This window comes from Ictalurus punctatus, unplaced genomic scaffold (genome assembly GCF_001660625.3).
Source record: "Ictalurus punctatus breed USDA103 unplaced genomic scaffold, Coco_2.0 tig00000011, whole genome shotgun sequence".
In the NCBI taxonomy this organism is placed as follows: Eukaryota; Metazoa; Chordata; class Actinopteri; order Siluriformes; family Ictaluridae; genus Ictalurus; species Ictalurus punctatus.
Genome location: NW_026521095.1, coordinates 106,978 through 130,768, shown reverse-complemented (window position 1 = coordinate 130,768; position 23,791 = coordinate 106,978). Strand labels below are relative to the sequence as shown.

At 35.9% G+C, this 23,791-nt stretch overlaps 2 protein-coding genes across 2 annotated transcripts; both read left to right on the top strand.

The window, feature by feature from the left end:
• Positions 1 to 7,932: 7,932 nt before the first annotated feature.
• On the top strand, positions 7,933 to 11,635 carry LOC128631116 (uncharacterized). Its single transcript, XM_053679231.1, has 3 exons — positions 7,933 to 8,763; positions 9,051 to 9,080; positions 9,418 to 11,635. The coding sequence occupies exon 3, from the start codon at positions 9,435 to 9,437 to the stop codon at positions 10,926 to 10,928; it is 1,494 nt and encodes a 497-aa protein (XP_053535206.1). The 5' UTR covers positions 7,933 to 8,763; positions 9,051 to 9,080; positions 9,418 to 9,434; the 3' UTR covers positions 10,929 to 11,635.
• A 3,362-nt stretch (positions 11,636 to 14,997) lies between these two features.
• Positions 14,998 to 21,927, top strand: LOC128631117 (uncharacterized). Its single transcript, XM_053679232.1, has 2 exons — positions 14,998 to 15,232; positions 17,817 to 21,927. The coding sequence occupies exon 2, from the start codon at positions 17,825 to 17,827 to the stop codon at positions 19,340 to 19,342; it is 1,518 nt and encodes a 505-aa protein (XP_053535207.1). The 5' UTR covers positions 14,998 to 15,232; positions 17,817 to 17,824; the 3' UTR covers positions 19,343 to 21,927.
• The last annotated feature ends 1,864 nt before the right edge of the window (positions 21,928 to 23,791 follow it).

Sequence of the window (23,791 nt, the reverse complement as noted above, 5' to 3'; positions counted from 1 at the left end):
GACATGATTGCAAATGTGCTCACAGCCAGTAAAGAAAGATGACATTTGTCGACTAATTATGATCAAGGCTTATTGTTTAGGCCTATAGGTCAAGTACCCTTTTTTCTTAACCATGGGAAAAATAAACATGGGTCCTCATACATGTATAATACACTGACAAATTTATCTCATTTTTAATATACACACTAATAATATCACTAACTTGAGTTTTTTTTCTTTGACAAAATATGGGCAAGATTAGTTATGTGACTGTGTCCAGGGTGTACCACGACTTGCGCCCGATGCTCCCTGTGATAGGCTCCAGGTTTCCCCGTGACCCTGAAAAGGATAAGCGGCATAGAAGATGGATGGATGGATGGATTAGTTATGTGCTTTCTTTAAAACGTAATAAGAAACTGGTCACAGTACTAATGTCTTCTTATTTAGATTACTGTAATGCTGTACTAAATTACAAAATGAATGTTGCAGCAGATGTTTTAACAATTTAGAATACATTTTTTTATTGTAATGGAGCCAGAGGTGATTTATTAAAGAAAATGGGCAAAAACTACACATACTACAGAGTACAAAATATGGTTAAAACCCCTATTTGAGGTCACAACACAGACCTTTAAGCATAAGTATCTCTAACTTTAGTAACTGTATTTTGGAACTATACTTAAGTATTGTTTTGAGGCATTTATAGTTTACTTGAATATTATACAAATTACATACCTGTACTCTAACTTATCTACATTTGATAAGAATTTTTTTTTCCTTCATTTTTATTTACACCTTTAAAGTACTCATTACAAATCTCTTCTCTCATCTAGTCAATCATTGTATGCTATATATCAGTAGAAGGGCCTTACATGCATTTTATTTACATTTCATTTTCAGTTTAAAAATAGAAAAGAATAGAAAAAAGTGTAAATTGTTTGTAGTTAGGATACTGTTCAAATCCAGCTGGTGGCAAAGCTGGTTTTCCCTGTTTTCACTCCTTTAATCTCAGAAAGATCTCATGTCAGAAAATTGTAAAGGAGTTTCAGACTCTATATCTACAGATTCAGTTTTGATTTTCTTAGACTTGTTTAGATTTTCTTTCAAGAGCTATGATTTTTGGATCAATCTGTAAAATTATAGGTTTTATTTGTACACATAAAATGTTACTTTTATATCTGTATACTATATATATAATATATGACCATGTCCAGGGTGTACCCTGCCTTGTGCCTGATGCTCCCTAGGATTGGCTCCAGGTTCCCCCGCGACCCTGAAGAAGGAGTAAGCGGTAGAAGCTGGATGGATATATAATATATGTAAATTATTACAGCAATGATGCAATGCTTTGTGTAATCATTATATATATATATATATATATATATATATATATATATATATATATATATATATATATATATATATATATATATATATACACACATAACCAGCAGTTTTTACTCTTAAATATATGTAAATTATTACAGCAATGATGCAATGCTTTGTGTAATCATTATATATATATATATATATATATATATATATATATATATATATATATACACACACACACACACACACACACACATAACCAGCAGTTTTTACTCTTTTTCTAGCCTAATGCTACATTCAAGTGTAGCCATGTTTACTGTGTTTATGAGAAAATTCTATTTGAAAAAAGAAAATCCTTAATGTCTTTTTTTTTTCCACTTGAGGTGTCTGGCTATCATAATAAACATTATTAGGAAGTTTGTACACTTGTGCATGTCTGCTCTGTTGTGTATTAATTTTCTACTTCCATCTCTGCTTTAACTCAAGACTTTCAGCTACAAGGCATTCGCCACTAAGTGTTATTTTAAAAGATTTTACTGCTCTCTGAATCTGAGAGACACCATACCTTCACTTTACTGATGAGGGCTTTACACAATTTCACAATGAGTCATTCCAGGATAGACTTTTTTTTTAATGCCAGAGGACAAAATGGGAAAATACAAACTACAGAGCTATAGAGTTAAACCACAGAAAGTTTTTGATAAATGTCCTCCTGTCCTAAAACTAAGAATTCAGAAGCAAATAAAAAAACCTCTGGAGAGAGATACAGACAGAGAGAGAAACTTATGATGTCACTAAATCTCCTGTAGTAACGGTTTCAAACTAGGAAGTGAAACGTTTATGTGACGAACACAGACGGAGTTATACACACAGTGAAACATTCCACTACGGTTATAGGAAATATATTCACTGTTGCAATGTTACTCGACCAATCGAATTAGTGGACCAGAGCAAACTGTTGTATAAAGGTTCATAATGTATATATGCTTCTCAACTTAATGTGTATGTTAGCATAACATTAATTGAATAAAAACAATTACTGTATAATCATCTTTTATGTATATATATATATATATATATATATATATATATATATATATATATATATATATATATATATATATATATATATATATATATATATATAGTTATGCACCAAAGTTTCAAACTTTCTTTGACAATATTATATCATTCTTTTAAAATATACTGTTTTACCTAAAAGCACAATGAACAGAACACAGTTTACGTAAATGTATGTGGTGTATGTGGATGTTCATATGTATTTCTGTTTTACACAAGTACTTCTTATATACTGATTTGTTATAAGTTTGTAATGATGTAATTTTCAATAATGAAGATCAGCTGTGTTCAAATTTGTCTTAGTGCTTTACGGATTATTTGATTTTTAATATCAACAAATCATCATGTATAAGTTGGTAACTATAATCAAGATAACATCAGTTGCCTTGTTTAGTTGATGTAGATGTAATTATCCCAAATGACTTAATGTAAAAGATTAGTAGGACCATTAGCTTAACATAGAGGTTAGGAGAGCCAGGGGACAATTTTAATTGGTAAACAAAATCACTTACAATGGAAACATTTACTTAACAGTTGTCTGAACTAAGAACCGAGATCAAGTGATTAAGGACCATCAAAAAAAACACTGCTGTCCCTCTGCATTCTTTGAGCCAATCATGTGCTCTCAAGTTACTTGTCTGGTCCTTAGGGCAAGAATGCCATGACATTGCACTGAATAAAATATTGGAGTTTAACTTATTCAAGAAAAGTGTGGTAACAATTTGCACACACAAAATCTTAGTAAGTTTAGCTAAGCATATTTTAAGTAAGGTCTACACTGCATCAGTGTTTATTCTTCAAAAAAAATTAAAGTAAATTTACCTAGTAACTTTTTTGGTTTATAAGTACTAACCCAATTTCCATAAAAGGATTTTTCTAAAATGCAATAAAAACTGAAATCTGTGATTTGTCAAATCTCGTGAAACTTTAATTAACTGACAAATGTACAAAGAAATGCTATTTAATTGTATTTTGTAAATATAAACAAATTTAGAATTTGATGCCTTCAACACACTCAAAAAAAGTTGGGACAGGGGCAACGTAAAAATATTCAACTAACACCATTTTGTAGGATCCGGTTAATTGGTAACAGGGGAGGGTATTAGGATTGGGCATAAAAAGAGCATCCACAATAAAGGTCAGCCTTTGAAAGCAAGGATGGGTCATGGCTCACCACTTTGTGCCAAACCTCATGAGAGAATTGTCAGTCACTTCAAAAAGAACATAGTTAATAGTTTAAGCAGTTTTAGTATATAAAGTCCAGCAAACAAATCGCATACGTAAGGGAGATTCAAAGTCAATGCAGGCAAAGGGTCAGGCAATTAGCAAACAGGATATCAGAGTAACCAAAGTACAAAAAGCAGAGGACAAACAAAGTCAAAAAACCAAAATAGCAATACGGGAAACAAGGCTTGTTAATGACAAGAAAACAGAAACAGTTTGCAGTGATGCAGTGACAGAATGAGGCTTACACAGGTGCACAGAAATGAGTGTGAAATTGAGAGCAGGCACAGACAGTCATGTGATGTAGTCAGGTGAGGTGCAGTGGCTCATGAGAATTGTACTCACTAGTTCCCTTTTCCGTTATTTCCATGACATTATAGAAATGGATTTAGTTCAATTTTGAGTTAAAGGAACTACTTCACCACAAGTGATATTTGTTTTAGTTTGAAACGTTAATTTAAAATAAGTTAAAATATATTTTTCAAGAAAACATAGTCTGTTAATTCTTAACTACAATCGAGATAACATTATTAGATTTGTTTTTTTGTAGTAGATCTTGTATTTTAATGGACTTAATATAAAATACCAATGGGGTCATTAGCCGTTGGTAGCCGTTGTCAGTTGGTAAGCAAAATCATTTACTTACAATGAACATTTCTAACAGTTGCCCAACCTGAACTAAGATCAAGTGATCCACCAGCAACAACAACAACAACAACAACAAAAACAGTGGTGTTGCCTGTGGGTTTATTTATTTATTTATTTACATAGGGATTATAGCAAATAGATCCCTGGCAATATATTACACATTCTACTGTACACTAAAGACATGTTCACACTTGAATCTACACATAGGACCAATTTTGGGTCGGCTCAGGGTGGGGCTCATAATCCCCGATTTTCACACACACACACACACACACACACACACACACACACACACACACACACACACACTTATTATTTCTACATTCATGCAAATTCCATCAGTGCACCATTTAGCTATAGCCATTGCTGTATGTTTCATTCATCCATTCATGCATTTATTATATCCTTTCATTTCTCATTTCTCCACTTAAGGCAGTCCGATTTTACCTGAACCATTCTATCTTGAAAAGTATTGAACATCTGTACATGATGCCCATCTGTACATGTGAACTATCTTTATTCTTATTTTATAACAACAGTAACAACAGCTCATTTACAATATATAACGTACATCATAAATATGTGGAACGCATAATTCCTGACAAGTTTATACATTTATAAAATTTACATCAAATTTATAATTGTATAAAAATTCATATTTATTAAGTCAATGAAAAAAGCTTGTTTTCATTTCTCCTGCCTGGATTTAAAACCACAATCAAATAACCATTCATGTTTTTATATTTTAATTGTTACTGACACAAAAATAGAACAACCAAAAAAGCTCAGAAACTTTAATGTAACATTAATGTAATCAGTTTTGACACAAAGTATGTAATCCTTTGTGAATTGGGCTGTAGAGATACAAAATATTACTGGTGTAGGAAATGAATTTAAATATATTTATTTTAAATATTTTTTGTTATTTTGTATAAATGCATTTTGTGTCAAAACAACACAGAAAATTATTGTCCAGTCCTCATAGAGCACTCTTGAAAATGAACAATTTCTGCAAATGTTAATTAAACTTACTTAATGATGGACTTTAACCGTGGTTTGGATTTAGTGTTGTATTGATTACAGTGTACAGCTTCTCTTATACTATTTCCAAGAGAAGAAATATGCTTTTGTGTTTTGCCTTATTTTACATATCATCCAGATTTGGCCTTATCATATAGGGACGTTAGATTTGACTATGAGGTCATTTGACTAGGAGGTCATTTCTAATTCACATCTTTGCAAATGTATTTAGGCTTAGGTAAGGCAATTTGACTATCTGCATTGAGTATCTGTATGGGAGTTTCAAGCAATGACTAAACATGGTGAAGAAACTGGATGTGTACATTTGCATTAGTCTGTGTTTATGGATCACAGTCATGGACCACATGATATGAGCAGCAGCGGTTTTGAGATCAAAAATGAGAGCTTAAATGTGATCAAGCAAACCTACAGTACCTGTTCATTTTTGCTTTCAAATTTGAAAATGTTACATGCTGAAATCATTTGTACATATACCAAAGAGAAACGGGGTTCAGCTCATTATTTTAAAAAATCCATCACGGAAATAAACAAGTCCTCAGGCAAATTGGGCACAAAAGTATGTGTGCGCCTCAAGCTGCGTTTTCTTTGCCTCTTTCTTTTCCTTTCTGTTTTAAATAGGAGCTAAAAATTATTTTTCCTGATATATATAAATTAAAGCAATCACTGCATTTTGCTGTAAATCTTATGCAGCAAGTATTTACACAATAGTTACAACCCCTGTGATGTGCTTTTCCAATGTAAAATGCTTCCACTTTTTCAGAGTTCCTGTAAATCACATGGCTCTTTTGATTAGTCAAATTCACTTCTTCATTTCTGCCACCAGTTGAGAGCACAAGATCAGTTCCCAGATACCATATAAGATAAGTCATTTTCAGATGAATCCAGTTTTAACTTGGATTGATCGGATGGTATGGTGTTTGTGTGGAGAAAGCCAGGAGAAGAATTTAAACCAACCTGTTTTGTTGGCTAAAACATGGAAAAACCTGCCACTTGATTCATTGTTCAGACATTGTCAAAACATTTAGCAAAACAAAGGATGGCAAACTACAGTGGGGGAAATAAGTATTGAACGCATCAACATTTTTTTTTCAGTAAATATATTTCCAATGAGGCTATTCACATGAAATTTTCACCAGACTTTGGTATAACTCAAGAAATCCAAACATATAAAGAAATCCAAACATTAAAGTCCATAAATGAAGTTATGTGTAATAAAGTGGAATGACACGGGACAAAAGTTTTTAACTCCATCCATCTTCTATACCGCTTATCCTTCTCAGAGTCACAGGGAGCCTGGAGCCTATCCCAGTGAGCATGGGGCACACAAGGGGTAAACCCTGGACAGGGTGCCAATCCATCACAGGGCACAATCACCTACACATTCACACACCCATTCACACACTACGGACAATTTGGACATGCCAATCAGCCTACCATGAATGTCTTTGGACTGGGGGAGGAAACCAGAGTACCCAGAGGAAACCCCCACAGCACGGGGAGAACATGCAAACTCCGCACACACAGGGACGCTTCAAGACGCTTCAGACACAGCTTCAAGACGCTTCCTGTATGAAGAAATTAATGGGCAGTATTCAGGGGATCGAACCCCCAACCCAGGAGGTGTGAGGCGAACGTGCTAACCACTAAGCCACTTTGGAGAAGGCTTTGTTTGTAATGACAGCTTCAAGACGCTTCCTGTATGAAGAAATTAATGGGCAGTATTCAGGTGTGATTTTGGCCCATTCTTCTAAACATATTGTCTTTAAATCTTGTTCGATTGGATTCAAGTCAGGTGATTGACTGGGCCATTCTAACACCTTGATTTTTTTCTCTGATACCAACTGAGAGTTTCCTTTGCTGTATGCTTTGGATCGTTGTCCTGCTGGAAGGACCACCCATGTCTCATCTTCATCATCCTGGTGGATGGCAGCAGATTCTTCTCAAGATTCTCCCGGTAAAGGGCTCCATTCATCATTCTTTCAGTTATATGAAGTCTGCCAGTACCATGTGATGCAAAACAGCCCCACACCATGATGCTTCATCCTCCACACTTCACTGTTGGTATAGTGTTTTTAGGGTGGTGTGCAGTGCCATTTCTTCTCCAAACATGGTGTGTAGTATGACAGCCAAAAAGTTACATGTTGCTCTCGACCAGACTACACTCTCCCAGTATTTCATAGGCTTGTCCAAATTATATTCGTACCAAACTGTAAATGAGCTTTGACATGCCTTTTCTTTAGTAATGGAGTCTTGCAGGGTGAGTGTGAGCAGTGGAGTGCATTGTCTAGTGTTTTCTCTGTGACGATGGCACCTGCTACCTCCAAGTGTTTCTGGAGCTCTTTCCGAGTGGTCCTTGGCTCTTGGGCTACTTTTTTTGATAATTCTCAGCCCCCCCTTTTTTAATTTCAGCTAAAACAAACAACTCTTTTGATAATTCTTCAGACTCCTTGGTCAGAAATCTTGCGAGGAGCTCCTGTTCGTGGCCGGTTGATGATGTTGAGTGATGTTGCTTCCACTTGTGGATAATGTCCCCAATGGTGCTTACTGGAGGATTCAGAAGTTTTGAAATATGTCTGTATCCGATTCCATCAATATGTTCCGCAACAATAAGGTTCTGAAGGTCTTTGGAGAGCTCTTTGCTTTTAACCATCATGAGATGTTTCTTGTGTGACACCTTGGTAATGAAAAGCCTTTTTATAGACCATCAATTTACTAACCCAGCTGATATTAATTTGCACAGATAGGAGGTATAATTACTTACAGATGTCAGTTGGTTCCTTGTCTTACCTTGCCTTGGAGAACTGCTTTTTCTTAGCGTGTTCTATACTTTTTTCCTGTGTCATTCCACTTTATTACACATAACTTTATTTATGAACTTTAATGTTGTGAATTCTTTATTTTTGCACATTTAATTGCAATATTAGTTCTTAGCAGGCAGTGATCAATTCAAATGTGTTATTCAAATGTGCTATTACATTATATTTTGAAGCAAATGGCATGTGAATTGTGTGTTAATGCTTTTCAGTTTTACACAAGTATGGCTTAAATCTTGATTTGTTTCAGATTTAAGTGATATCATTTTAAACAATGATCATCAACTAAGTACAAATTTGTGTTAGTGTTTTATTTACCACTTGATTTCTACATAAGTGAAACTTAAAAAATAATTATAATAATTAATTTGTAACTACAACCATGATAAATTGCTTGCTTTGGTTAATTGCAGTAGTTATCCCAAAGTAGTAAATATAAAAGATCAGTGAGGCCATTAGCTTAACATAGACATTCGGGAAAAAAATAAGTTTGTAAACAAAATCACTTACTCACAATGGAGCCTTTTACTTAACAGTTGTCTGACCTGAGACCTGACAGCAAGTGATTAAGGAGCATCAAATACAAATCAAATAGTGCATTCTTTGATCCAGTGTGCGCTTACTAGCTGCCTGTCTGGTCTTTAAGGTAAGTACAGCTTGCTTTTTAAATGGAAAGTCATAAACCTATGCAGATTTTGCACAAATGCATCTGTTTTTCTATTTTTAACGGATATATAATAAAACAAAAAAGCAGTTGCAAACTATTTTTCCTTTATAGAATTTCATGTAATAAAAACAAAAAATGTTCAAGTGCGAAATAATTTCCCAACTGTTACCCAACACACGTGTGATGTAATTGACTTGTGTACAACATTTCCACTATGTACATTAAATCTTATGTGCAATAATGCCTTATTTCTTAATTTCTTTTAGTTGTACCACCAGCTGACTGCTGAGAACAAGGTATATTTTTAACAGGCAAATCTTTATAATATAGTACTTACTTTGAGATTGATACTTATTGAACCAAATTATATCTTTCAATCAGAATTACACAATTCTTCATTTATATACTGTAAGTGAAAAAGTGAGTATGTATTGAAAACAGTGAGAGAACACAATGAATAGAGAACTGTGTTCATAAAATGACCTCCTCTCAAAACTCATTCATAAATTTATGGCCCGATATGAAATAACTAAAAGAGGTGCTGTTTGATCCTTTAAATATACAATACATAATATATAATAGACCAATTTTTTTTTTATATCTGTGATTTTAAATTCTGTACTTTATTTACAGAGGTTCAATCATAAACTATGGCATCAATAGTGAAAAAAAGGCTCCGTTTTGTCACCTGGAACACACGTGGCATTAAAAGCCCACCACAAAAGTTTTCAGATTTGTTGAGCAGCCTCATTTCCCTAAAGGCTCATATTGCCTTCATACAAGAGACACATGTTGGGCCAACATGTTACCAAATCTTGGAGAATGTTGAAAACTGGAATGTCTACTTCACTGTACACAGCCCTCGCAGTAAAGGAGTGGCAATACTGATCAGCTATGATGTACCATTTGAGTACATTTGCCATGATGAGGATTGCAGTGGAGGTTACATTGTGCTCTTCTGTCGTCTGTATGGTGAACTGTACACTCTTGTTAATGTGTACAATCATAAGGCAGACAAAAATGTCTTGGCTAGATTGAAAGACTATCTGAGGGAAACAGCTGAGGGTGTGCTAGTGGTTGGAGGTGATTTCAACACTGTTTTGGATCCCAGCTTTGATCGGTTATCTTCAGCTCTTCTCACAAAGCAGTCTTCACTAAGAGCTATTTTAGAAGACTTTACTATTTCTTTGAATCTCAGAGACACCTGGTCATACCTTCACTTTGCTGATGGAGGCTTTACACGACGTCAGAATGAGAGTCACTCCAGGTTGGACATGTTTTTCATGTGCAGCGATGCAATGGTACGGGTGTGTAGTAGCAAAATACAGAGCAATGAAATTTCAGATCACAAGCCTCTTGTCCTAGAGCTCAAAGTGCAGCAACAGACTGGAAATATAATTCCAAAGGTAGCCTTGTTTTTGAAGGAAACTAGAGTTGATGAAGAACCTGACAGAAGATCAGGGAAGATTAATGGGGCAGAAATACTGAGTTCCATCAAGTCTTTGATTGACTCTAAACAAAGACCTGATACAATGGATGTGGATTACTATAAAAAGTTTTGTTGTCAGTTGACTGAGACCTTAAAGGGAAAGTATAACATAATGTTAAAGAATAAGCAGGTACCTGAAGCTTATTATTCAGGAGACATTTTCAATGTTGAATGTTTGATATTTTCAGAAATATTGGCCAAGCGCCTTAGTGTGCTCATTACTCCTTCTCTGAAGAGAGAGAAGAAAGCAAAGTTTGATATTCTTCTTACCATGACCTTCGAGCCAGGCCCACAGGAAATCAGGTGGTCCTTCCTGGAACAAACCCTCAGGAGACTAAAACAGATACAATCTGTCCCTCCATTAGACTTCAGCATTCTGGACTGCCTTCTTCCTAAAGTCCAAAACTTTTCAGGAGAACTCAGATGTCTGCGTCCTGGCATTCCCCTCACCAACGCTATCCTCAATCTAGCTCTGACACAGCTAGAAGATCTGATTCTCAGGAGTGAGACCGAGTGCAGGACCAGTGTTTCCTTTCACAGACAGGCACTGCTCATACATGCAGACCAGAGCAAACGGGGGAAAGTTGTTAGGGTACTAGAGAAATTCCAGGACGACTCAGGAATTAGGCTTACAGAATGCCACATAATAGATTGAAAAGATTAAAGCACATAAATGTGTGTGACAAGTGTAGAAAACTAGACACAATCAGAAGGAAAGGGTGATCAGGAGCTGGAACTTATTAAATGCTGTACACATTATTATTATTATTATTATTATTATTATTATTATTATTATTAGTAGTAGTAGTAGTAGTAGTAATAGTAATGTTATTATTATTTTATTATATTACCACAGTTTAATTTTACACTATACTTAACTATCATGCAGATTATAAACGACTTTATTGTTGTACAGATTTAGAGACTGGGATGCAAGCACGAATGTTTTTGTTTAATACTGGGCGTAAAGAACAGCTTGCTAATACTTGTGGGGATGGTTGTCAAGTTTTCAAAACTATACAGAAAGACGTGAAACTCATACCAAAATGAGAAACAGTTAACAGTGGTCCACGTTTATGATTTTCAGTATCTATCTTCAAAACACAATATATGCGGAACGTGGCAACAATGTTCATGGAACTTTAGAAAAGAGCTACTTCTCTTTCTTTACTAGTGGGATGTTGATTTGAGTTGAATGCCTGAACTCCAAAATATAATTATATTTCTATCATATTTCTATACTACTAATAATAATTAATTAATTAATTAATTAATTAATTAATTAATTAATTAATTGTACTGTTGCTCCATATACTGTAGCTCACACACCATGCAAAGTGCACAGAGATGCAACAGATTTAACAGATGCAACAATTCAACAGAATTATGTAAAATATTCTAACACTTGTACATTAATTGTGCATGTTTTTGTCATTCTTAAATAATCGTTATCCAAATTTATTGAAAGAAATTGTTTTCATAAATTCATACGGTCATTATAATGAAATGCTTTGTAAAGGATCCAAACAGTTTTGACTCAAGCAGCACTGTAAGGGTATTCAAGTTTTATAGTAGGTTCTCACATTTCCAGCAAACTCTTCTGATTTTTATGCAATGCAACAAACCCAAAAAATGGCATTGGGAGACACACCAAATATAGCCTCTGAATGGGACACCAGTTCATCACAGAGCACCGTGCAGACATACTTTTACAGACTCATTCATACATAGAGACAATTTAGAATAGCCTCCTGGCAATGTGAGGACACCAGAAAAATCTGGCATCTCTAGATCCAGAATTAAAACAGATTCAGAGAAATATCAAGGGTTTTAGACGCTGTCTATAGTTACTTATATTGAGAGTCACTTCATGAGCTCACGTTACTGGATTCATCTCTATTCTATAAGGACATATACTTGTATCTATTAACAGCAACAAGTATAAATGGTAGCAATTTGACAGTAATAGTAGATTTAGTGATCATTATATATACTTAAACTGTTGGTTGTTTTTTTTTTTGCCTTTGTTAATAAAATGTTAATCTTTAAAATTCTCCATCAGATTAGATTAGATTCATCATTAAACGAGCTACCAGTATATAGTAAGGTTTTATACATTAGTTAGTTTGTTAGCTAGCTAATTAAGATGTGTAAATTTTCTTGTTGAATTAGCTAGCTAGTTCTTTTTTTTTCAGTTGCTGTTGTGGCTTAGCATTCATTTCAAAAGAGTTATTAAACAAAGGTAGAATTTTTTTCTGAAAACTCATTTCTTAGTGAACCAGCTTAATGCTTAATTAATGAACTTGTGGTCAGCTATTTTAATCAGTTAAATGCTTATTACTCTTTCGACGTTTTATTTTAATAAGCAATGCTAACTGTATAATCAAAGGTGTACACGTATATAGCCCAAGGGTTGGAATGATATGAAAACAAGACATGTATAAGGCATAACAGGCACAAGGCTTACTCCAGTAGTTCTGAAGGAAACTGCACTGGCAGTTCAGAATGTAATGATCGACTGGAAAAACAGGAAACTTTTTTCCTCATCTTTGCACACTAACTTTGCAGACAAATACATATGTGGTATAGTACATAAATAGAGTAGATGAATAGAGTAAAAAATGTATTCATCCATTAAAAAGAAAGAAACAAACAAGCTTTTTAAATGAAGCTGGACAGTTTATTCATCAGATCACATTGCCTTTATTACGCATCCAGCCTTGTAAATATTATGTTATGCTACTGTTCATTTCAGTACCCTAAGTACTATGAATAAATAAATTATGTCCTATGTAAAACTTATCAATTATCCTTAAAAATATGAAACTTATGTTTACACATGGTTGGTAACTCATTATACTAACTTTCATAACTACATCAATAATAGATATGAAAATATTCGTCCGCATTTGACTATTAATAAATAATACATAACAGTTCATGTAGTTGCCCATGTGTGTAGTCATAATTATAATTGTAGTGTACATATTTTCACAGACCCTTGAATATACTGTATTCCTTCATTACTAATTGAGCTGCAATATATTGGTACCTGTTTAAAATCATTCAGTTGATCAGTAAGATGTATAGCTCTCTAATAAATTAGATTGCTATTCAATGTGAAACTATGATAATAAAAATATTTGTAAATATTGATATAATGTGTTTGTAACATTAGACACTAGATCATTAGCGCTGTAATCTCTAGTTACACTATATACAATATGTACATTTGTAAAATTGTGTTAACAAATGTGTGTAAGTCATGAATTCAATAGTTATAGATCTATTTGCAGTACCTAAAATAAAATAAAGGCTGATCTAAAGATTTCCAATCTATTAGTAGTTACATCTCAGTTTCCTGTGCAGGTTAATACGATATAAATCGAATAAAATGTGCACATTTATCTTTGGCTGCATCTTTGCACAATATATGACCATGCATACTCCAAATCATGTTTATGACACACAATCACCTCTACAGAGCTTTTTATTTTTTTAACAGAACTAAGAAATGTATTTCCTCTCTTATCTGTCACTAGATTTTATGTCAATATTTTAGTGGGTTTTTAATAAACATGGATACTTGGATTAGTGTGAACGTTTTATTTACAAGTGTGTACAGTTCACGGTACAGATGACATGTTTTCAATGCCAACAGTCCAAACTCCTCAATCATTAATGAAAATGTACGTGGTACAGATTAGAGGAGATCTAGTGGTTAAGCAGGTGAATCACAACAACATTTAATTGATTTTACGCCTTGAACCTGTTCTCCATTTCCACCCATGTATGCAAAGCACATTTGGCTCATGCTGATTTCCTTCAGTCAACTGCCTCCACTACCCTGTTGTTCTTACTGAACTTTTTTTTTTTTTAACCACCAACATTACACACAAGCCATTGGCTTTAAGCTCCTCTCCTAACTCATCCATCTGCTTCACACCAGCTCTAACACTACAGTGAAAAATTATTTCACACTTTAACAGCTATTTCGTTTCCAAATCATTAATTTGTCTACTAATCTATCTTATTAATGGCTGTTAAATGTAGAATTTCTCTTATACTATTGCCAAGAGGTTAAATATCCTTTCGTTTCATACCTTATTTTACAGTGAATCCAGAATTTGTCTTTCATCTAAGTTAGATTTGACTATGCAAAAGCCAGCTGAGGTCATTTTTTATTCATATCTTTGTAAATGTGTTGAGGCTTAGCTAAGGCAGTTTGACTTATTTGCACTGAGCATCTGAATGGGAGTTTCAAGCAGAGACTATATGCTAAAGAAACTGCTTGAGGACATTTGCACCAGTCTGTGTTTATATCTAACATGCTGTGAGCAGCAGCTGCTTTGAGGACAAGATCGAGCGCTTAAATGTGAAAAGCTACATTTTGATTTTTGCTTCCAAACTTGACGTGCCATGCCCAAATCATAAAAACAGGAATAGATTTGTACATATAATACACACGAGACTTCTAGTAGAATTTATTAGTTGATAAAGTGTTTTATTGTTAACTGTTCTATTGTAACTTCATTCGTTTAACACGTTAAATTCTCCATGTTCTTGCTAGATTTGCAGTAAATACAGCTTTGATTTTTTTCTTGGGCACACAATTTCTAGATTGTTTTGTGTTCAGAAACACATATTCGTATGTCTTAAAGGGTTAAACAAATCATCATGGAAATATAAACATTCTCATGCAAATGGGGCACAAAAGTGTGTGTGCATGCAGCAAATTGCTTTTACTTTCCTTCTTTCTTTTCCATTGTGTTTGAAATAAGGGCTAAATTTATTTTTCTTGCCATATATTACATAGCACAGTCACTTTTTTCTGTAAATCTTATGCACCAGCTGTTTACCAGACAGCTACAACACCTGTGAGTTCCTGTAAATCATCTGACTCATGTGATTCTTTTTCTAACTCACTTCTTCATTTCTGCTGCCAGCTCAGTGCACAAGGTAAGTTCCCAACTTCTACATAATAACCTTTGTATTATTGATTAATAAAAGAAAATATATTACTTACAACATAAACATACTGATACTTAAAAAATTACTTTTAAATTAAAAATAAATAGTCAATTAACAATACATTCCATTTATTAAATATAAATAAAAATATATTTCTGAAACATGACAACATACTTCTTCCTAATTACATATATATCCTTATATTATATATTAGGAAGAATATTCTGCCTAATATATAATATAAGTAAATAATAAAACAGAATGAACAGAATGAGGCATGCTGTTATAAGAAAACGATGTGGTAATGAGATGTGGGATGATGCAAAGTGGAGTTACTGTTACAACCACGAAATGCATTATGAAACAACTTAATTTTTTTCCATTTACAGTCAGATTTAATCTTGTGGAATATCCACAAAACAAATAGGTTCCTGGATCCTGTTATCATTTCATTTATTACAGATATAAGCAATTGTTTTTCTTTATTAAGTAACATTTTGAGTTAGTTTAATAACACTTAATCATTTATATATTATTTATTATTAGGCTTTATGTGGCACATCCACCATACAAATCCCTCTGCAATGTTAACATAATAAAAATTAATGTATCATGAATTGAGAATTCAACAGTGCTGTGGTATATAATGTAATATAATATAATATAATATAGAAAAACAGTGATATCACAATACACACACCATCCACTTTAATAGGAACACCTGTACACCTTCTCATTTATGTAGTTATCCATTCAGCCAATCATGTGGCAGCAGCAAAAATAAAATACATAGCAATTTGAAAAATAAATAAATAAATAAACATCCTGTAAGTGAAGGGTCTGCAGCCTGAAAACCGTGCGGTAGTTGAAGAGATAGTTCAGAGTTGAATGACCTCACTGATTTGACCTGACAGGAAGTCTATAGTAACTGAAATAAGCACTCTTTACAACTGTGGTGAGCAGAAAAGCATTTCAGAACACACAACACATCAAACCTTGAGGTGAATGGGTCACAACAGCAGAAGGCACATCAGGATCTGGACAGTTGAAGATAAGAAAAAATAAATAAATCAACTGGTATGGACCAGTGCTTCATCAGTTTATCAACTATGCCACTGAGTTTTTCCACATGCCTGACATCTATCAGGAGCCTGGTCTCAAATTACTTCAAGGACATGCAGATAGGCTTTGCCCTCCAGGGCAATTACTGGATGGCAGCAGCAGTTGGAGGTAGGAATTGCCATGGGATGTTCAATCTACCCCATCTTGTTTGTGGTCAACTTTGAGGTGATACTCATTGAAGCAAGACAGATGGTGGGAGGAGTCAAATTGCCATCTGGACCCCCAGAGCAGCTACATGGATGATGTTGTTGATGAGGTCATCCTGCACCAGTGTGTCAGCACATCCAAATTGTCAGAGAAGGTGGGGGCAATACAAGCACCACACCAAGAGTTCCATCAAAGACTAACCCTAACCATAACTCAGGACTGAAGGATAAGAGTTGGTCTTGGCAGGAAGCTCCAGTTCCTTAATCACCAACACAAGTATCTGCTCTGATATAGTGATTTGGTCCAGCGGTGCAAAGACCGTGCTCCTCATCAAGCTAACTGCCCCATGGGATGAAGTACTCGGTACTCAGATCTTGTTGCTGAGTGTAAGGAGGTTGGCTGGAGAATGATCATCTACCCGGTAGAAGCAGGATTCTATGATTTTTTGGAACATCAATTGTTCACCTCCTGAGGGGTATGAGAGCAACTGGAGCAAACCAGTGGAAGACCGCAAAAGACCTGGCTGAAGAAGCTGAGAAAAGCAGCTTTTTTAGCTCTGGGTGAGGAGGAAGGAAAAATGTTAGAGTAGTATCATTTAACCCAAAGTCCAGTTGCAGGGGGTGACAGGGAGAAGTCACCAGGAGAAGTTCTGGGGTTAAAGGAGCGAAACGTTGTTGCACTGTGGTACCTGGCTGATAACCCTGCAGCTGACCTATGCCATTTGGAACCAGTGGCACTGAGCATGCATTAACGATGCCAGTGGGGCTTGTCACAGCCTTAGTCACTGAGAAGGTCTGTATAGCTCTACCTGTGTTAGGAAAGCATGTCTGAGTATTAGGTGTAACCGGAAGAAACCATTTGGAACCATTGGCATACATTAATGGTGGGGCTTGTTACAGCTTTAGTCACTGGAGAGGACTGTATGTTTTGGTTGTGTTAGGCATGTGGGCAACATTGAAGGAAGAGTGATAATCCTATGGGCTACAGAAGAGGTGTGACAGGCAGTAATGCAGGTCAACATCTACTTGTGTAATTAATGATATGAACATTAATTGAAGCTCTTTACCTGTATCTGCATGATTGTATGCATTGTGCTGCTGCCACATGATTATCTGTTTGGATAATTGCATAAATCAGCAGGTGTACAGGTGTTCCTATTAATGTAGACAGTGAGTGTATAACAAGAATATCCATTCTAAAAATAGAAAATATAGACATTGCTACTTTATGGTTTGATCAATCTGTTCAGCCATATAATCCATAAATCATACTATAAAATAATCAAGATTTTATATTTACACAGGTTCCCCAATGCTGTCCCGAATATATACAACCCTTCGTTTCGTCACTTGGAACATTCGTGGGGTTAAAAGCACCCCGAATTTACCAAAAAAGTTTGCAAATGTGTTGAGCAACCTCAATAACCTTCGGGCTGATATTGCCTTCATACAAGAAACACATATTGGACCAAAGTGTTACAAAATATTGGAAGATGAGACAGGAAAAGACTGGAAAATCTTCTTCACTGTGCACAGCTCCCGCAGCAAAGGAGTTGCCATACTGATAAGAGACAAAGTACCATTTGAGTACATTTGCCATGATGAGGACTACAGTGGAGGTTACATTGTGCTCTTCTGTCATCTGTATGGTGAACTGTACACTCTTGTTAATGTGTACAATCACAAGTCAGACAGAAATGTCTTGGGTAGACTGAAAGAGTACTTGATGGAAACAGCTGAGGGTGTGCTAGTGGTTGGAGGTGATTTCAACACAGTTTTGCATCCCAGATTAGATCGGAGACCTCCATCTTCAAGGAATTCACGATTAAGAGATAAATTAGAAGACTTTACTGCATCTCTGAATCTCAGAGACAGCTGGTCATTCTTACACTCAACTGATGATGGATTTACACGATATCAGAATGGGTGTTACTCCAGGTTAGACATGTTTTTTATGGCAGAGGACAAAATAGAAAGGGGGTGTAAAATTAAGATACAGAGTGATGATATTTCTGATCATGATCCTGTTGTTCTAAAAGTCAGAGTCCAGAAGCAGTCCCAAAATAAAATTCCAATTGTAGCGTCAATGCTGAAAGAATTTAGATATGATCCTGACAGGAGACCAGGGAAGATTAATGGGGCAGAAATACTGAGTGCCATGAAGTCTTTGACTGACTCAGAAAAGCAACGATCTAATCAGTTGGAAATAGAATATTACAAAAGGTTTCAATGTCCAATAACAGAATTATTAAAGATAAAATTCAATCTCATGGTAAAGAACAAACATGTACCTGAAGCTTTCAAAGAATCTCATCTTTCAGGTGACAGACACATCAGTGTGGACTATTTAATATTCTCTCGACTTTTGGCCAAACGCCTCAGTGCTTTCATTACCCCTTCTTTCAAGAGAAGAAAGATACCAAAGGTGGACACCCTCCTCATTATGACCTTTGAGATCTGCACCCAAAAAATCAGGTGGTCCTTCCTGGAACAAAGTCTTCTTTGGAATCTGAAACAAATCCCCTCTGCACCACCACCAGACTTCAGCATTCTGGACTGCTTTCTTCCTGAAGTCCAAGGTTCTTCTGGGGAACTCAGACTTTTGCAGCCTGGCTGTCCATTCACCAACACTATCCTCAATATGGCTCTGACACAGCTAGAAGATCTCATTCTCAAAACTGAGACCCAGTGCAGGACCTTTGTTTGTTATCAAAGACAGGCTCTGTTCATAGATGTACAGTCAAGCCGACATCATAGAGTTGTTAAGATAGCAGAGAAATTTAACAAATATTCAGGGATTAATATCAAAGTGTCTATGGAAGGCCTTTGACTGTAAACATTTCTAAGCACAACCATTCTGACAAACTGTAGTCATAAGTTCAAATCAGAAACTACACAAATGCCCAGGTACCAAACGTCCATTTTGGGTATTTATGTTTATGTTATGTTGGTTGGGCCTGTGTTGGCAAGGTCGATTTTAAGGTTTATGTATGCTGGTGGTCCAATATTGGCCCAGTGGACAATATCACATTTACCCAATCTTGGCCCAAGGTCAGTTTGCTAACTGGCTATTGACTATCTAATGACTAAATGAAAAAATTGTAATCCAAATTAAAGAAGCAGAAACAAGAAAATTAAAAACAAGATAAACAATGTTCACAGTTATATTGGTTCTCATGCAAGAAAAAAAAAAAAAAGAAAAAGAAAAATTGGTGAGTTGCTCATTGGAGAAATGTGAACCACTTCCTACTACATAACAATGCCAAATGTGTACTACACCAACTGTTCATTTCTAAGCATTGTTATACTTCCAGTGTTCCATATAGTGCTCTGACACATAGATTGTTTAATTGTATTGAGTTAAATATTTTGGTTTTCTCTCTCTCTCTCTCTCACTCACTGTCTCTCTCTCACTGTGCTTATTGTCCTTTTCTCTCTTGGATCTGTAAAAATGTGAAAAATTACCTTATCTGAAATATGTGCATTATTATTATTATTATTATTATTATTATTATTATTATTATTATTATTATTATTGTTGTTGTTGTTGTTGTTGTTGTTGTTGTTGTTGTTATTTTGTTGTACTTATGTATGATATTTCGATTATTACTTATTACTGCTGAGCCCCTATTGAACCCCCCAATATATACAAACACTGTCCACCTGAATAAAACACCTGTACACCTGCTCATTTATGCAGTTATCCAATCAGCCAGTAGTACCAGATGGGCTGGTAGTGACAGTTCTGTGGGCGGAAATGTCTTGTTGATAAGTGATGATGAAGAAGAAAATGGCCAGATTGGTTCAAGTTGCCTGTAAGGATATAGTAACTCAAATAATCACTCTTTACAACCATGATGAGCAGAAAAGCATCTCAGCATGCACAACACATCAAACTTAGTTGTGGATCGGCTACAACAGCAGAAGACCACATTGGGGTCCACACCTGTCAGCCAAGGACCGGAATCTGAGGCTATCCTGGGCATAAGTTCACCCAAACTGGAAAGTTGAAAGATTAGTCAAATTGAGCTACTTAAAAAAAATACTCTACAGCTGCCAGGATCTTGTTTGATAGCAAATAATTGGATTTAATTAAATACATTTCTGCAAACAAGGGGAAAATTCAGTAAAAATTATATAATATATTATAGGAAATAAAGTGAGTATATTCGTATGTAAATTGTGTAAGTTCTTTGAGTAAATCTGAATGTGTCAGTGCAATACTGGATTATTAACAGTATGAATTATAAAGTGAGTCCCTGGTGGTCCAGCAGTTAAGGATCCCGCACTCTCACTACCGCAGCCCGGGTTCGATTCCCGTGCAGGGAAAACCCAGCCACTGGGGGTTGTACTTAGTGCCGGTCCCAAGCCCGGATAAAATAAGAAGGCATCCAGCATAAAACCTGTGCCAAATCAAATGTGCTGACCAATGATCTGCTGTGGGGACCCCTAACAGGAGCAGCTGAAAGAACAACAACAACAACAACATAAAGTATAAACTGAATAAAGCCTTGTATACACAAATCCTCTTTGTGATGTGAAAGTGCCACTGCAATATTGGAGTATTAACCCCAGAGAAGAGTAATGTAATGTATGGTGCAAACCATGTAAAACAGTAGATATGAAACCATGGGTGTGCAGCAAAGTAACTTTGATCAACAGAGCACCCAAAGTTGTACAGTGGAATAATATGATAAGTAGCATCAGTGACATAAATAGAAATTAAGTGCAAAAATGTAACATACAATATGCCCAATGAACATATTCTAAGAGTAGGCTCTAATGCATAATAATGTCCAGGAACAATGATGAATTGTTGTACAAGGTGATGGCTGTTCCTATTCTATTCTTTATTACAGCTGAGCTGAATTAGTCTTTAACTGAAGGTGCTCCACTGTTTGACCAATAGGGTATGGAGGGGATGTGATACATCATCCGGGATAGATAATGGTTTTCTGAATCTTCCCGCAATCATATTAAAACCAGCCTTTCTTTATCAGTTTGTTTTACCCTGCCTTGCTTCTCTGGCTTTAACTTGTACTTGAAGTCACTGGTGTACAGGGTGAAGAGGAATGGGGATAGCACAGTTCCCTGTGGTGTTCTGGTGCTGCTCAGTAACCACTCAGACAGGCAGCTCCACAGCCACACAAACTGAGGTCTGTCTGACAGATACTATAGTCGTCTTCTTCTCCTGCTTCTTCTTTTTCAGCAGTTTCTTCAGGTCTTTGGTGATCCCAGGCTTGTTTTTAAGAAAACAGCCTACCCCTCTGACAGCAATTATAGTATCAGTGCAAAAATTAATTTAACACAACATCCTTCAAACAATGTGGTAATCAAATCAGATCACATCGAACTACTAACTTAACTAAACTCGAGTCTCGGTGAGTTCACAGTCCCTCGGTTTACCAAGTACCGAGTCAGTGAATCTGAGTGTCCTCCTCTAAAGGAAACAAGTGTCAATGTGCACACAGTTCTACCTGATCCCTTGGGCCAAGGGGGAAATAAATCAAAGCTCTTGGCGTAGTGCGCTGAAATTGCAACCTCCTAACTGCAATCAGGTTCTAGGTCGAGGTTGTAGGGCCTGAAAATTAGCTATCCACTAATATTCACTAACATCAGTGTTTCAACAGTTACTAGGTCTCAAGGTGTAACAGTTAATACACTCAATTTAACATTTGACAAAAAATACAATTAAAACATACATCTCAACAGAGCTACTCCACTTACCTGTGGTAGCAGTCCTGAGTACAGAATACCATTAAATATCCTTTATTTATCAGTTAATATATACACAACTTATTAACGACGATAACGCACCTTCACCGTTAGCTTACAGCTTACAGCTAGCATACAGCTTACAGCTAGCATACAGCAACACAAGGTGCGGCGGCTAGCGCCGTTTATACACGAGGCGTGGCGGCTAGCGCCGTTTATACCGAGGTTAATAATGTAAAATGGCAGATGTCGCATATAAGTTGATGGATATAAACTCACCAGTGCAAGAGAACGGTACATTACTCTAGCATGCCTTCCAACTTAGACTCTCTCGTGGCACTTTACACTGTTGGTAATTTATACCCGTAACAGCAGAATCAACATACCGCTACAATGCCTCAGTTACTACTCAGTCTATTCCTATCTCAAGGCGGGCTGAGCCATCCCATTGGCTGGAATGTAACAAGTCTCAATCTTACAGTCTGTTGTCCTAACAGCTCCCTGACTTCGTATTGGATGATACTAATAATCACTCAGGACGTATTTATTTATTTATTTATTTATTTATTTATTTATTTATTTATATCTAAGTTTTACCCCTGGGTTACATATGCTTTCAATCGCTGTCCTGCTGGAAGTTCCACCCACTTCTCATCTTCATCATCCTGGTGGATGGTAGCAGATTCTTCTCAAGATTCTCCCGGTAAAGGGCTCCATTCATCGTTCCTTCAATTATATGAAGTCTGCCATTACCATGAAAAACAGCCCCACACCATGATGCTTCCACCTCCAAACTTCACTGTTGCTATGGTGTTTTAAGGGTGATGTGCAGTGCCATTTCTTCTCCAAACATAGTGTGTAGTATGACAGCCAAAAAGTAGTTTTGCTCTCGTCTGACCAGACAACACTCTCCCAGTATTTCATAGGCTTGTCCAAATGAGTTGTAGCAAACTTTAAACGAGCTTCGACATGCCTTTTCTTTAGTAATGGAGTCTTGCGGGATGAGCGTGAGCAGTGAGTGCATTGCCTATTGTTTTCTCTGTGACGATGGCACCTGTGTGAAACACAGAAGTGTTTTTGGAGCTCTTTCTGAGTGGTCCTTGGCTCTTGGGCTACTCTTCTGAATATTCTTGCGAGGAGCTCCTGTGCATGGCTGGTTGATGACGGAGTGATGTTGCTTCCACTTGCGGATAATGGACCCAATGGTGCTTACTGGAGGATTCAGAAGTTTTGAAATACGTCTGTATCCGATTCCATCAATGTGTTTTGCAGCAATAAGTTTGTGAAGGTCTTGGAGAAAGAGCTATTTGCTTTTACCCTTCATGAGATGTTTCTTGTGTGACACCTTGGTAGTGAAAAGCCTTTTTATAGACCATCAATTTACTAACCCATATTATTTTGCACAGATAGAGGGTATAATTAATTACAGATTTCAGCTGGTTCCATGTCTTACCTTGCCTTGGAGAACTGCTTTTTATTTTTGGAAGTTCAATACTTTTTTCCTGTGTCATTGCACTTTTATTATCATTTTATTTATAAACTTTAATATTGTGAATTAGAAAGT

Excerpts from the sequence above, each read along its gene's own strand:
- LOC128631116 (XM_053679231.1), top strand. The coding sequence starts at position 9,435 with ATGGCATCAATAGTGAAAAAAAGGCTCCGTTTTGTCACCTGGAACACA.
- LOC128631117 (XM_053679232.1), top strand. The coding sequence starts at position 17,825 with ATGCTGTCCCGAATATATACAACCCTTCGTTTCGTCACTTGGAACATT.